The 14,670-nt window shown below is 39.5% G+C and overlaps 1 protein-coding gene across 1 annotated transcript in view; it reads left to right on the top strand.

The window, feature by feature from the left end:
- PPP4R1 (protein phosphatase 4, regulatory subunit 1) overlaps nucleotides 1–13,417 on the top strand; it is a gene marked incomplete at its 5' end in the record, with an annotated part of 45,393 nt that extends 31,976 nt beyond the window's left edge. The window contains 9 exons of the mRNA XM_010018111.1: nucleotides 1,348–1,523; nucleotides 4,670–4,765; nucleotides 6,052–6,237; nucleotides 7,803–7,964; nucleotides 8,518–8,618; nucleotides 10,074–10,194; nucleotides 10,290–10,424; nucleotides 11,423–11,564; nucleotides 13,225–13,417. Coding sequence (XP_010016413.1) covers nucleotides 1,348–1,523; nucleotides 4,670–4,765; nucleotides 6,052–6,237; nucleotides 7,803–7,964; nucleotides 8,518–8,618; nucleotides 10,074–10,194; nucleotides 10,290–10,424; nucleotides 11,423–11,564; nucleotides 13,225–13,388 — 1,283 coding nt within the window. The remainder of the gene's footprint in view (nucleotides 1–1,347; nucleotides 1,524–4,669; nucleotides 4,766–6,051; nucleotides 6,238–7,802; nucleotides 7,965–8,517; nucleotides 8,619–10,073; nucleotides 10,195–10,289; nucleotides 10,425–11,422; nucleotides 11,565–13,224) is intronic.
- Nucleotides 13,418–14,670: the final 1,253 nt, after the last annotated feature.

The following is a 14,670-nucleotide window of genomic DNA, read 5'->3' as shown; positions in this document are numbered from 1 at the left end:
ATCTTTTGGTTATTCTGTCAGAAATTTGATGCAGTTATGGAACTAGCATTGCGTGATGTAAAGAACTATCTTTACTCCTGCTCCTCAGACTCCACATAGAAACCAGTGAACCTAGGGTGTTTTCCAATTTTTGCTAGCTAAGATTATGCTGCTATAATTTTGCTTCTTGTAACAGATGTATTGCTTATCTGTTTCTTCTATCTACAAGTAAGTTCAAATTTCTTTAAGTCTTGTTGGTAAGCCTATTAAAACTAAAAGGAGAAACTCAGACTCTCTAAATATTGTATGGCAATGTGAGATTAAAAACAAGCTATTTTTCATCATTTATTTTCATGATGAGCATTTAAGAAAACTTGGAAAAACCAATGTCTATGAGGAACTGAGCTTCTGGATGGCTGCATAAATTCAATTCCTTCTTACCTGCTTGGCAAGAAGTGTTTAAGGAAGGAGGCAGGGTAGATCAGCCTGCATTGAATTCTGTGTCGCTTGCAGCTAAGGTGCCTCTGATAGCTCATCTGCTTGGGTCAGGCTATATCCAAGGAACATTGCTCAACAAAGCTTTTATTTTTTATTTTCTTTTTAATTAGCAGTAAGCAGAGGGATGGAAAGCAGAGCAGTCTCAGAACTGCTGGATCTGTTTCAAAAGAGGGGATGGCAGTGTCTGAAGTGCTAATGCTTCCTTCTGATGAATAAGAGGACATCAAACAGTGAAACCTTCGTTATTTCTTGGAGGATGCAAGGCTAAAGTATCCTGTCTGGAAAAGAGTTCCTGGGGTCTAGCATCCTCCTATGTAGACCCTGCTTTAGAGTTACTATAAAAATGTGAAAGCTTAATGACTGTATGCATAGAGACACAACCTCTCAGAACACAAATCCGTTCTATATGAATAAACATATTCTCAACCTTTATTGATTTCCCCCCCCCTTCTGTCTCCTATTCCCACCTCCCACAGAAGACCCAGTCAGTAAGTTAGTATTCATGTGCTGTTCTGCACCAAAGAGTATTTGCACCATTATTATGTACTGAGATTCTTAAAAGAAGTGATCCTGCCATAACAGCGGTCTCTTACTTCTGGGATTTTTTAATCTGCTTTAAAGACAAATTTCACTGTTCAATTGTAGTGTGGTTGAGAATCCTAGGAAAAAAAATGGGGTGTTAATTTGCCTTATGTTTTACACTAATTGTCCCCAGTTTGGGATTTACTGGCAGTCAATAATCTTAAATTTGTACCTCCCCTGTAGTTCTTCAGTTGTCTTCCAGTTAGTCATTGTCTAAAAGTTAATCTGTAGTCTTGCTAGAAATTTACTGCAGTTCAGTCTCCTGTATTTCTCTTTCATATGCTGCAGCACAAGTGGAGGTGTTGTCTGCTGCACTCATAGCATCTAGTTTGGATCCTCAAGAAGAGCCAATGGCCAGTGTTGGTAAGGGAACAGACTCACAGACTGAACTGACCATCAGTGACCAACAAAATTTTAAACCTATACTGGATGATATTGTGCCTTTAATTGGTGACGCTGTTGAGGTAAGAAGCAAGTTGTGTACTCTTATTTTTTTTTCCATTAGGATTTCCAAGGCTCCAGTAATAGAGCTGTATTTTGTGTTCATGTTGCAGTTGCAGCCAAATGCTTTCCCACTTTTGGCTAGTGTGGTGGTTGGTTTTGTTGGCTGGTATTGAAGCACTAGCTACTAAATTAAAATGAGTTAGTTGTGGTTTTGCCTTTGTTTTTGCCAGTTCTGTCCTCGTCCTTGTAAATTCTTAAAATAGTTTCTATGAAAATCTTTGTTGTGAATATCACATCTTAAAATGTTTTACTACTGCTGCAGTTTACTCCTGTGAATTTGCCTTATTTAAATTGAGCCCTACTGATAATAAGTGAATCCCCTTCTCCAGTGCCCTCCCTTGCTTCTCCACCCCATTCTGGAGAAAGAGCTACTCTGTTCCCTGTGAGAATGTTTTATAGTAGTTTACTTGTCTGTATAAGAGGACCTGAAATCTGGGATGTTGTGCAGGCTGCTGGAAGAAAAAGTGGATTCTAGCAATGAGTAACATTTGAAAGTTTTTTGCACTTGTTCAGCACCCCACCACTGCCCCCCTGCCCGAGCGAAGTGTGTGGCATTTAATATGATTTTCTGTTCTGTCCTGTGTATTAGGCCAAGCCTCCTATGTTCACTGCATATAGTGCTACAAGCTCTGGTAGTATTAAAAGCTATACCTCTGTAGAGAGCAATGGTTCCAAAATATGCTCCATAAAACCACAGCAAGAGGTTATTTAACTTTCTTTAGTTAGAGCAGTGTTTTTAGATGACATTTAATTAACTTTTCACCTAAGCTGTTGGGCTACCATGTAGCCCAGAAACATACAGGGAGCAGAGGAAAGTGACATTGACTTGGATACTTCTGTTTATACGCAACCATAATTTAACACTATAAATGTGGCTGGTTTGTCTGTTTCAAGAAAACAACTTGTCCTGAATTCCTAATGTCGGGTTTGATACATTTCTTTATCAGATGACCTGTGTAGTCACTTCTTTCTTCTACCAGCATGTAAAATGACAGTGTAAATGCATCATGACAGCACCATGTCAGTGGTATACGTTGGTTTTGCATGTTTCAGTTTTACTCATTGAAAGGATGCTCTTAATCTGTCAGTTCCTTGTCTGTTACTGGCACTGAATCAAGTCCCCATTTTACAAGTGAAAGGATATGGAGGTCTATATAGAGACCTAAAATTTGGGAACCAAGCTGTTATCTGTTGAGCAAGTGGACTGTCGCCCCTAGAAGTGAAGAGAGGTCTGATTTTCACAGGTGGCTTTTTTGTGTGGTGGTTTTTCCTCCTGTTGTGGTGGGGTTTATTTGTTTGTTTTGTTTTTGTTAAGTCTCAGTACAGCAACATGTCAGTTGGGTATTAGACACTTTAGAAAAATCAAGCTCTACAGCATTTCATATTTGAAAGCAGCCTTCACAGTTCTGCATGCATCACAAAGCAAAACTACCCTTTACTTGTCCTTCTGTGGCTGTGTTGGCTTCTGAAGGAGTTAATGCTACATGTTAGAGAGATCCTCTCTTCATATGAAAATAAATGTTGTGATAGAGTGAACAGCTAAGGATTTCAGATATAGATGAGGATGGAGGGTGTCTGTTCTGTATTTTCCTCAAGAGCCACCACTTCTATTTTCTTTAGGTTGTATACTCTTTGTAAGTTTCGGTAAATGAATATAAGCCTCCAGAAGTCCCTCATGTCATATTCTCAGTGGGTGGGTGTGGGTGTCCTCCTTTTTTTTTTAACAGTTAGAGAAAAGAGAAGGAAAAGAAAGACAAAGGAAACTGGCTTAAAATCAGCCCACTCCTGTCTGGCACAAGTACCTCTCTTTAAGAAGAGGGTGGATGCCAGGAGGAGACTGGATCCCTGCACTCACGTAAGAGATTTGTAAGGCCATGACAAAGATTTTGCCTCTCAGAGGTGGTGGTTCGCCAGTGTGGCATGCAGGAAGCTTTCAGGCTAAACCCTGCTGAATTCTTATATCCTGGCTCTCTGCAATGTTCATTTCAGTGTATGCATGTTACATGGAAAAAGTACAGATGGAAATTCATCTGCAGGAATAGAGATACTGCATTGACTTAAATACTGACTGATGCTGTGGTTCTTCTGTACTGAAGATCTTCCTTCCTGGAATGCATACTTGGCTTTAAAAGTGGCTGGGTAAAAATGTTCCCATCTGTGCCACCCTTCAGTATATTTAGTTGTTCAACTTAGTTCAATCAATAAAGTATTATTTTTAACTTAGCCTTTGAGAGCTGGGTTAACAGAGGTTGTGAGATCGAGTCTTATTTTTATTGTAGCGGAATGGGTGACTAGCCTGTGGTCCTGGGCAGCTCATGGAAAGCACTGTGGCTGGGTTATGCTGGCTGCCTCATCATTTCTTGATTTGAAGGAGGTCAAAGCCAGTGGCTTTCTGGCAGTGCTGAAAATTACCTTTTTTTCTGGGGGGGGGAAAAACAGGTTAAAAAGGAGTGAATAGTTGACTGCCAAACTCAAATCCAGCAGAGCTGGTTGTCAGAGCCTCTGGGTGTTTTATAGTTGGAGTTCTGTGCTGCTGGACACATGTAGTTACGGAGTCACTCACAGATACGTTCTTCTCTCCGACACTTTGTTGCTGCTGCTTGGTAGGAAGGTCATCTGTAGAGAAGATACTAGAATAATTACCTCTAGGAAAGTAGAAACAGCATACGTCTCATCACTTCTGCTCTTAATGTGATGGTGGCTTTATTTTGACCTTTTGACCAAATCCAAAGCAACAAATCCAGCAAAATCCATTAAAGATGTTTTATTTTTCCTTCGTGGAGAAGCAGTGTGACCCATATGTTAGTTATATTTTCCTTAATGCAGTCTCAAAGGTACTTCTCTCATGTGATTCTGTAAGACTCAAAGCAGAATAAGAGGAGCCTGTGTTTGAGATTTAAAGGAAAAAGATTTATCTTGCAGACCTTTTGATTTTGGGCTGTACCAAAATTGTATTTGATATGAAACCTGTATTCCTTTGATTTAAGTAAAAGACCCTGAGGTGAGGACAGCACTTCTTCATGTTGACATCTGTTTTGTGTTTAATATGTATTTTGTGACCTTCTTTTTTACTACTTCTTTTTTTTCTTTTTTTTTTTTTCCATAGAATATGGATTCTACACTTCACTATATTCATAATGATTCAGATTTGAGCACTAACAGTAGTTTCAGCCCTGAAGAAGAAAGAAAATCCAAAGTACAGGTAAATGGCAGTGAATTCTGTTTTTTCTACATGTATCGGACTAGTGTTTTTTTTCTTACATATATGGGGATTTCTTTTATGGATTTAATTTCTGATACAATGTAGTTTCTATTAAGTACAGCAAACCTCTTAACTAAGTACTACTAAAATAATCCTTCTTTCCAGAGATAATGACTTAATTCAGCATTTGATTCTGTTTTAATTATGTATAAGAGATAACAGTATTTTTTGACATGAGGTGTAATGGTTGTCATAGACTTCTAGGCTCTGGTTTCGTTTGGTTTCATTTTCTCCAGAAAGTATCCTGTAATGTAAATAAGGTTATTGAGGAAATAGGATTTTTTGTTAAGTGTTTTGAGTGGAAGTGCTCCCACCCCCTGACAGCTTTTCACAGAAAAGCTGTGAAAGTGTTTCATTGAGCTAAAACTGTCTCTTTGTTGTTTTTTCCCAAAAGGAATCAAATGTTTGTTGTTACATAGCTCAGTATTAAGCCACCCTGCACCAGCGTGATTCCCTTGAGTGGGAACCTCAGTCCCTCTTGTTGCTTACGTGAGGCGTCCTATTTGGTAGCTGTGTTAGGGAAATGCTGGTGCACCCCCTTGGGTAGAGTCAGTGCCTGAGATAAACTGACAACAGCTGAAGCAAAGACAGTGTTGAAATCAGTGCGAAGAGGTTTTCGCAAAGCTTTACTTCAGATGCTTTCATTTCTTAGTGGATGGGAGGATTGGTCTTCACTAGAGGTCTTTATCTCTGGAGAATCCTTCTCCATCCTGCTATTTAGGAAGTTTTACAGCAATTTTGAGCATGCTATACCTCTACTCTGCCCTTTTCCCAAGGGATTTTAATTTAGGTTTTTTCTCCCCACCTCCCCAAGATTTTTAAAGGAATAGGAAAATTATTTTTGAGCAAGTCTCATAATTTGCTGTTCTGCCTATTTTTATGGATGAGATAAAACAGCCAATCTGCACAGCGTGTGAGCCTGAATGTTTGTGGAAAGGTAGAAGATAGTGTTTTAATTTCCTGGTCTGCCTAAGTAGACAGTGGTCCACCTACCTATCTGTTACGCTGGTCTGTTTTCAAATAGCCCCCAGTTATGCCATTGTTTGTTTGGAACTTTTTGGTGGAACTTAGGAACTTTTGCATTCTTATCAAGAGATTGTAATTAAATAATACTCTATAGTTGTAGGGGAAAAATTACTCTTCTGACAGCATGCCCTGGAGTTTTAGTAAGCCTTATGATGACTTAGTGGAAATAGTGTGAACACACTATCCTTTTCTTCCTGTAGGATGTTGTACCTCAAGCCTTGCTGGATCAGTATTTATCAATGACTGATCCCTCTCGCGCACAAACGGTTGACAACGAGATTGCCAAACACTGTGCCTACAGCCTGCCAGGTGTGGCACTTACATTAGGCAGGCAGAATTGGCACTGTCTGAAAGATACCTATGAGACACTGGCATCTGACATGCAGGTAAGTTAAAGAAGCTCTGACAGTGAGTGACATGAACTTTTATGATGTGACCATGAATAGTCTGAGCTTCTGTGATGATTTATCTTGTTTACTGGATGTTGGGTTGCTCTGCCTTTTACATGGAGCTTCCCATTGCTGATATTAGTTATTTGTATAACGAATGAAAGTGTAACAGATGTCTCAGAGGAAGTGCTGTGTGTGTGGTGCTGAGGTAGTAAGGAAGTGGTGAAGTTTGGGAGGTGGATCTCCAGTGGGAATGTGTGGCGACATCTCTGATTTTCTCTGCTTGCTTGAGATCTTATGGCAGTGCTTGGGGTTCTCGGAGGTCTGAGAGTTTGGACTGCACTGCTGTGCGTGCACAGACACGTGCCTCTACAGGCATGTCTGGAGCTCAGTGAGTCAGCCTCACACCAGGCCTCTTGGTGGCCTTTTGGGGCTGCATCCAGTTAGTCATAAGGGAATAAAATCGCTATGACCATGCAGCTCTATTCAAAGGCAAACACTGGAAATAGCAGCATTTTCCTTCTTGTCAGGTGGTAAGGAGGTGGCTGCATGCATTTTTGCTGTTGGTTTACAGTTTCTCAGTTCTCCCTGGATTCCTTTTTTGGAGATACTAATTTTTTTTAAACATTCTCAGACTGTTTCACCTCTCTCTAACTTGCTGCTCGCTATGTCAGAGCAGCAGCTCTCAGGGATATGTAGCAAGTAACAGGGATATGTAGCTATTGCTCATAGTTTCCGAACTCTTTTGCAGCCATTAAAAACAACTAGCTAATAAATTTTTAACTCAGGACAAAAGTAAAACCAGATTGCCCTGTGTTCCAGTCTGTCCAGAGTTTATCACAAGTCTAATCTGAAATAAGATGGAATCACCAAACCAGGGCAAAAGAACAGTACTTATGCGAATTGGAAAGTGCTGGCTAAAGAATAGACAATATTTTATTTTGAAAAGTACTTAAAATAGTTACTCTTTTAAAACAGTGCTCCTTCAATTTAGGATGAGTGAAAGCATTTCTGGTCCTTGGACTGCAGGGCATTCAGTGTGGATGAAACTTTACCTATTACGGAAGCCAAAATACACCAGCTGAAATATTGTGGGGTACATATATTATTCTGTTTTATAAATTAAACAGGTGAGAGGGGGTTGGAACTAGATGATCTAAAGGTCCTTTCCAACCCAAACCATTCTATGATTCTATGGAACTAGTTTACCCAAAAGAATTTAAAGCAAAGTGTAATGCGTGGAAGATTGTGTTACTGATGTCAGAAATACTATTTTCTTTCCTGACACCTGGAAAAAAAATAAAATATTTTCATTACTGTTATTTGCTTTAGTTCCTTGATATTCAAGTGGAAGAAATGATACCTTGTCATTTGTCCTCCTTTCTCCTTTTCCTCCCCTCTCCTCCCCTCTTTCTTTTTCTTTTATTTTTTGTTTGCTACATGAGACATTAATGAACGTATTTAAGCACCGTAGCTCGCTGAGAGTCCAGCTTGGATAGTGACCTTCAAGTTATAATAGAGCTGCTACATCAGTAAAAGTGATTTGTTTGTTTAATTTACAGTGGAAGGTTCGGCGGACACTAGCATTTTCTATACATGAACTTGCAGTCATCCTTGGAGACCAGCTGACAGCTGGAGATCTAGTTCCTGTCTTCAATGGTTTTTTAAAAGATCTAGATGAAGTAAGGATAGGAGTGCTTAAACACCTGCACGACTTTCTGAAGGTATGTCTGCCTTCGACTCTGGTCAAGTGCAGTTTTGTATTTTGCTTCATTTCTTTCTATGTACTTGCTTTTTAACATAACACTGGTTTAACTCTTTGAGGGAATCCATACCGATGTCTGTTGAATACTAGAGTGTATTTTGCAGGAGTTGTATAGGCTCTTCTCTCTGAAGAGCCTAGTTTGTGAATGTTTATTCATAAATAATGTAGGTGCCAGTGGATGATGCTAGGATTTTTTTGGTGGTCTCTACCTCTCTACGCAGCTTACTTCTCAAATTTATTTAGGAGTTTCTCTGTAACTGCCTCATTTTTTTTGAGCCGAAGCTCACAAACCCTTTAAAAACTAACACTTTTCTGCCTGCCCCTCAGTTTTCTAGAGTAAAAGAAGGGACGAGATCAGATTTTGGTTTTAGTTTGCCCCATGTGATTTTACAGACGTAAGCATCATAGGGTTCAGCCTACTAAAGATTTTGTTAACTGTATTTTAAAACTCTTGTTCTATCTGCTGCTTGGAGCCTACATTTATTTATGTAAGTTTATGTTTACTGTTACAGCTTCTTCATCTTGACAAAAGACGAGAATACCTTTATCAGCTTCAGGAATTCCTAGTGACTGATAACAGCAGGAACTGGCGTTTTCGCGCTGAGCTGGCTGAGTATGTTGTTTTCTGGATGCTTCTTACATTTTTACAGATATTTAAAAATATTAAAATCATAGAATTTATGTTTTACAGTGACATTCTTTACTTCACTTTTAATTAGTGAATAGTCCTTATCCTCCTCCACTTGTCCCCCTTGCTTAAAAATTCCCTGTGGTTGTATATCACTTACAGTAGTTGGAGCTCGAATGTCTTTTTTCATCACCATATGTTGAAAACATTACCCTTCCATAAAAGAGAAGCTGCCGAAAGACAAGACAACATCTGTTTGCTCTTGAAGTCAGTAGAAGTATTCTAGCAATTAGACTTCAAGTTGCTGGCTTTGAGGAGTAGACTGAATTTCTGATCATAAAACAGGAGATCTAGATCCTAAGGGTAGTAAAGAAAGTGAGTAGCATATCATGGCTCCTAAGGGAAATACCTCTAAAGGGTCAAGTTGCTCAGGAAAGCTAGCAGAGGAAGTGGCTTCTGAAATTCAGCAAGGGGCAGATGCCAAGTCCTGCATGTGGGAAGGATTAGCCTCTGACAGTGAGACAGACTGAGGACTAGCTGCCGTGGGAGCACCTCTGGTGAGCCAAACATGAGCCAGCAGTGTGTCCTGGTAGCACAGTCTTGGGCTGTATCAACAGGAGCACAATCAGCATATCAAGGCAACAGGTTAGCCCCTTTTAGTCAGCACTCGTGTGGAGTAATGCATCTATACCGATACAGGAAAGTGCTGATACACTGGAACAAGCTTAGCAGAAGGCCACCAAGACGATCAAAGCTTCAGCACTTACCCTGTGAGGAGATACTGTGTGACAAAGGCTTCCCTAGCAGGAGTGCTGAAATAAGCGTATAGTAATGACTAGTTACAGCGCATCTTTTGAGATTAATTTTGAGGTACCTCAAAACTGATCTTGATGTCATGATGGTTTTGCTACATTTAAGTGTTAGTTTCGATTTAGTAACCACAAATCATGTAGCTGTTACTGCTGATACGGAAACCTTTGTTCGGCTGCTTGTAACATGTCATGCCGCTTCTTTTGACACACTTTCTACTGTTCATGACATACTAATTTCTGCAACCTACTGAAATCTTAATCAACTCATTACAAATTGAAGACTGGTAATTTCTCTAGTTGTCCAGTATACTCTGAAGTAGAGGAATTTTATTGATTTGATATATCAATGTACTTAAGTGACCGGGTTCCCTTGCCTCTCCCCGTGTTTTTCATTCTTTGAGCTCATGCAGCATTTTGCCATTATTGTGAATAAGGGGTAATTTAAAATTTGCAAGTGACCCATAGTGAAACTGCTGGCATTGAAAAACAGAAAATTTTACTTTTCAGCAATTTTATTATAGCCACATTGCGTATTTGGCAAGTGTCATCATATAAATGGTCAAAAATAATAGTTAAAGCCACTTTTCTTCTTATTATGACATACTCTGGTTCTTCTTTCATCTTGTAGGCAACTGATCTTGCTTCTAGATCTGTACAGTGCCAGAGACATTTATGACTACTTGCGACCTATCGCTTTCAGCCTCTGTGCAGACAAAGTGTCTTCTGTCCGCTGGATTTCTTACAAGCTGGTAAAGCAATCTAAGTAAATTCAGGATTTCATACTTCTTCTGAGGGTTGGTCAGAAGTAATTTGTGCATTTTTTTTTCCTTATTCTTTCTTCAAGGTTAGTGAAATGGTAAAAAAGCTGTACATGGCCTCAACATCAACCTTCGCGGTAGACCTCATGAATGAACTTGTTGAAAAGTTCTGTAGATGCCGCAAATGGTCTGGTCGGCAAACTTTTGTCTTTATTTGCCAGGTGAAATGTCTTTTCATCCTTTTTGGTTTTGGGGTCAGAGGTTGTGGTGGTGGTGCTAAGAACTAAGGGAGGATAGCAACTGGAACTCTTCAGCTGTCTGTTGATACTATTTTCATCAATATTTGAGAACTTTGTTTCCAAGGGAATAGGTTTCATGGCTGCTTTCTTCAGTGTTGCTCCATAGGTAATCTTGGATGCATCTTTAGCTTAGCATATTAACATCAGGTTGCTAAACCTGAATATTCAACAAAAGCATAGCAAAATAATCCCTGAGTTGGGAGGCTGCTTTGCTACACAGCATGAAGTGAGATTTTTATAATATGCTGCAGCAGCTGACCATTTTTTTTGCGTTACCCTTTAAAACGCAGGCACTAAGAGTTGCCTATACCTCCTTAGCCAGCTAGTGCAGCTTGGTCAAACCCAGCATGTTATTAGCAAAATAAGCAAAGAGTTGATATTACTTGGTGTCCTGAGGAAATGACCAAGAAATGGTCAAATTTGGAGACTGTAGCAGAGGTGCAGACTGGGAGGCAACGTGACTGTTGCCCAAATGGGACAGTTCTAAGTATTTGGAGAAACGTGAGCTTTGAGCTTATTTAGAGAAATATGTTTGGTGCAGTGGATGTTTATTGAGATAGACCGTTCTTAAGATAGTACTTAGTTAGGACAAAGACTAAGTCAATCTTGAAAAGGATTGGGAAGGCTTTTTTACTTGTTTTCAAACAATACGGTGACTGGAAAAAAAACCCCGTAGAAATAAGGAAGTTGCCAGGCTTCATAAAAAATAAGGTGGGCTTCTAACTGAGCCTGAATTTCTTCAGCCCTGACTTGCTTCGTTGTGTATGACTTTGTGCTAGAAAGTGTTGTACCGTATTTTAAAACTTTGTGGATACTATCTACTGTATTTGGGCTATGAAGGTAATAAGATGTTAGTTCAGTTTACGTGTTGGGATTTTATGTGCTGAAACCTAATGAAATTGCTTCTGCTTTCTTGCCAGACTATCAGTGAAGATGACTGCCTGCCCATGGACCAGTTTGCTGTGCATCTGTTGCCACACTTACTACACTTGGCATCTGACAGGGTTCCAAATGTTCGAGTCCTGCTTGCAAAAACGCTAAAGCAAACCCTTTTAGAGAAAGGTTAGTGGCAGAAAGAGTTGTAGTGGGCTGACAGTGTATCTTTTTGTCTCTCTCTTTTCTATAGTCAGCAGGGAAAGAAGAATCAATATCAGATGTGGATCACTCTTGCTTTTACAGTCATCTTGGTGTGAGATGTTAACTTGGTTGAGATAAAACCATGAACCATGTTATGGTATCAGAGCCACTGTTGTGTAATGCTGAGGAAATATGAGTTCTTGCTCATACACCAGCCTGTTCTTTTGGTACCATTTTCCCTGAATGAGCTGGTTTGTAGAAGTGTCATCAGGGCACAGAAAACACAAATGAATGATTAGTAATTGTGAAGTTGTTGAGCAGTGCCTTTTATTTGGTTAATAAAAATACTCTGTTGATGTTCTGTGTTATAAGAAAGGAAAAAATCCTTCTGTACAAATTCACCATCTGATTTCTTACTGTGAGAGAAGAGATGGCTGCTGTTTGCTTTCATATTTTATGGTAGCAGTGGAAAGAAAGTTCCTCTGGAGTCTCTTCAGGGAAATTAGACATGCAACTTTCAGATTGCAGACTTTGCTTAGGAAAGCATCCCCAGTGCATAGTAGATGCCAGAAGAGTCAGCAGCACTCAGAGTCCAAAACACTGTTAGGGAAAATAACATTAGAAATATCAGTCTATTTTGCAAACTGGCAGAGTGTCCGCACTTGGAATGCTTCATCCAGTTCTGGTCACTTTTTTTCTCAAAACCATACACTGGCCTGAGGACTGCTGTTCCTAGTGTAGGAAGTGTGAAGAAAAATGCCAACACAATGAGAACTATTGCTAGCTGCTTTGTGCATGTTGGAGGCTCTCAGTAAGCATATGTAGATAGTTAGGATGAATTAGCTGATGTGCGGTAATTTATCCTCTGTTAACTGCGCCAAGGCTGTCATTGTTCTTCCTGTTACCATGCAGTATTGGTATTTTTATTGTTGTCCTTGTTATTGTTGTGTTCCCCACCTGGGTGGTACACCTCCATTCTGCATTGCCACTATGTAAGCTTATAATACAGGTAGTCCCTGCCTCATAGAGAAGTTGTGTGTATGATTAGGGATGGTAGATTAGGAAATACAGATTTAAAAAATAAGTTTAGAAGTTTTTAAACCTCCAGATCTAAACTACTCTTCCTATGAGCTGTTTGTGGTTACGCTGCTTTTATGCAACTTGTGTAGTTCATGAAAACTGTCAGATGTTGGAACTTCTTCCACTCTTACTTCATGTTATCTTAATTTTATTGTTTGATAATTGTTTAGCAAGTCTGCCAGTGAAATGGCATGGCCGTGGGTTTGTGATACCTTCACTTCATCACAGATACAAGCACACTCCTGAGTCTCTTGTAGGCTTTTTGCTCTTCCTTTTTGGTCATGGAATCTGTCACGCTTATTTTTACACTGAAGGACCATAGAACTCCTGTATTCTGACAGCACTGTTAAAGCAACTGTGCTCTGAAATATGGAATGATGTATTTTTCTAAGCTGAATTCCTAGGTATGCTCAGAAGTGTGTTGTGTGCCTGCTCAGGTATTCCAGTTTGACTGTACGTGTGCACTGTCTCCTGAGATTCTGAACCTCATGACAGTACACTCAGATTGGTGTTGAAGCCTCTGCTGTCTTTTCCTCCTTTAAGTCTTGTGCGTTTTCTTTTACAGAGTATTTTCTAAATTCTGCCAACTCTCACCAAGAAGCTGTGGAGCAAACAATAATGGCGCTTCAGATGGATGATGACAGTGATGTCAAGTATTTTGCAAGCATACACCCTGCCAATACCAAAATTGCAGACGATGCCATGAGCACTGCTTCATCGACTTACTAAAAAGTTCTGAATGTTGCTATAATTAAAAATGTTTTTAAACAAACTGTCCTCAAATGCTTCTAAAATGGTTGATCTATGACAACCTCTTTGGAAGGAGAGATTTCTTGCCAGACAAAACAGGTGGATGTTATCTAAACCTGATACCAGGGATTTCAAGTCAAGGAAAAGTAAACCTGTATCAGCTTGACTTTAGAAAAACACTGCTCAGAGGATTATTTTTGCCACCGAAGCCTTAAATCTTCTGTCTTCCTGAACAAATGAAACTTGAATTGGCAGATCATTTTCATTGTAGAAAGGATGTGATTTCCAGAGACCTGCATTGTTTCTCCTGAGGAGTTAACTTAGCAAGTATTTTCTGTAGCAACTGATAGATGAAACGGCCAGAAAGGCAAATTTATACCAGGAAGTAAGACCTCCAGTATTAGTGCTAAAAAGTTTTTATCATTCAAGGACTTGATTTGTGTGCAGCTGGGCACACCCTTAAGTGGGAATAGCTTTGATGTTTGTAAATGGGGAAAAGTAGAAATTTGGATTTCTCTTAAGGGCTCAGTGCTAACACTAAACTAGTATTTGATTTTAATCCTTAAATGCAGCATATTGCTGTACCCATTAGCAGAAAACTTTGCTGAGTACCTGTGTCCTAATTATTTTCATGCTGGTCATGACCTAAAGGAAATTTATTAGCACATGTACTTTAAGTCAGGTATTTTTAACTTGATCATGATCGGCTCTGAGGTGCAACCTTTTTCTTCATATACTGTACATATCTGTGAGCCTCCTTGGAGTGCTGCAGTCTTTAATCATGTTGTTTAAAGCTGTTGTGATACAAGTTGTTCTCTACTTGTCCAAATAAAATTTATTAATAAGATTGAAAGCAATCTTGTGACCTTTTTAAGACATTAAAAGAATAAGTTTGAAATTTAAGTGGCCTTTTTTTTTTTCCCTAGTTCTTTACACTTTGGCTGTTGTAGGGTGAAGAGGTTTGCTTCATGACTCTGAAGAATTTTGCATTTTGAGATGGACTGTCCTACAGCACAGATGTACTTTGGCTGTGTAATTGAGGTTTTGCTAATTCTCTTTCAAGTGTCCCTGTTGTGCTTGGGAACCTGTCACTCCAGCGTGAAATGGCATCTTTGCTGAAGTGAGTGTGAATATTCACCTCAGTCTGGATTTTGTGAGCTCAAACTGCCCTTAATCTACCTTCAGTCCACTGACAGCTTTCCTGTCATTTAAAAAGACTGATAGAGTATCTCTTTCTGTGTCTTCCAGGGGCAACTTGCTT

The sequence above is a fragment of the Nestor notabilis genome, unplaced genomic scaffold (genome assembly GCF_000696875.1).
Source record: "Nestor notabilis isolate BGI_N333 unplaced genomic scaffold, ASM69687v1 scaffold6967, whole genome shotgun sequence".
In the NCBI taxonomy this organism is placed as follows: Eukaryota; Metazoa; Chordata; class Aves; order Psittaciformes; family Psittacidae; genus Nestor; species Nestor notabilis.
Note: the sequence above shows the minus strand (reverse complement) of the source record. Positions and strands in the feature narration are given on the sequence as shown.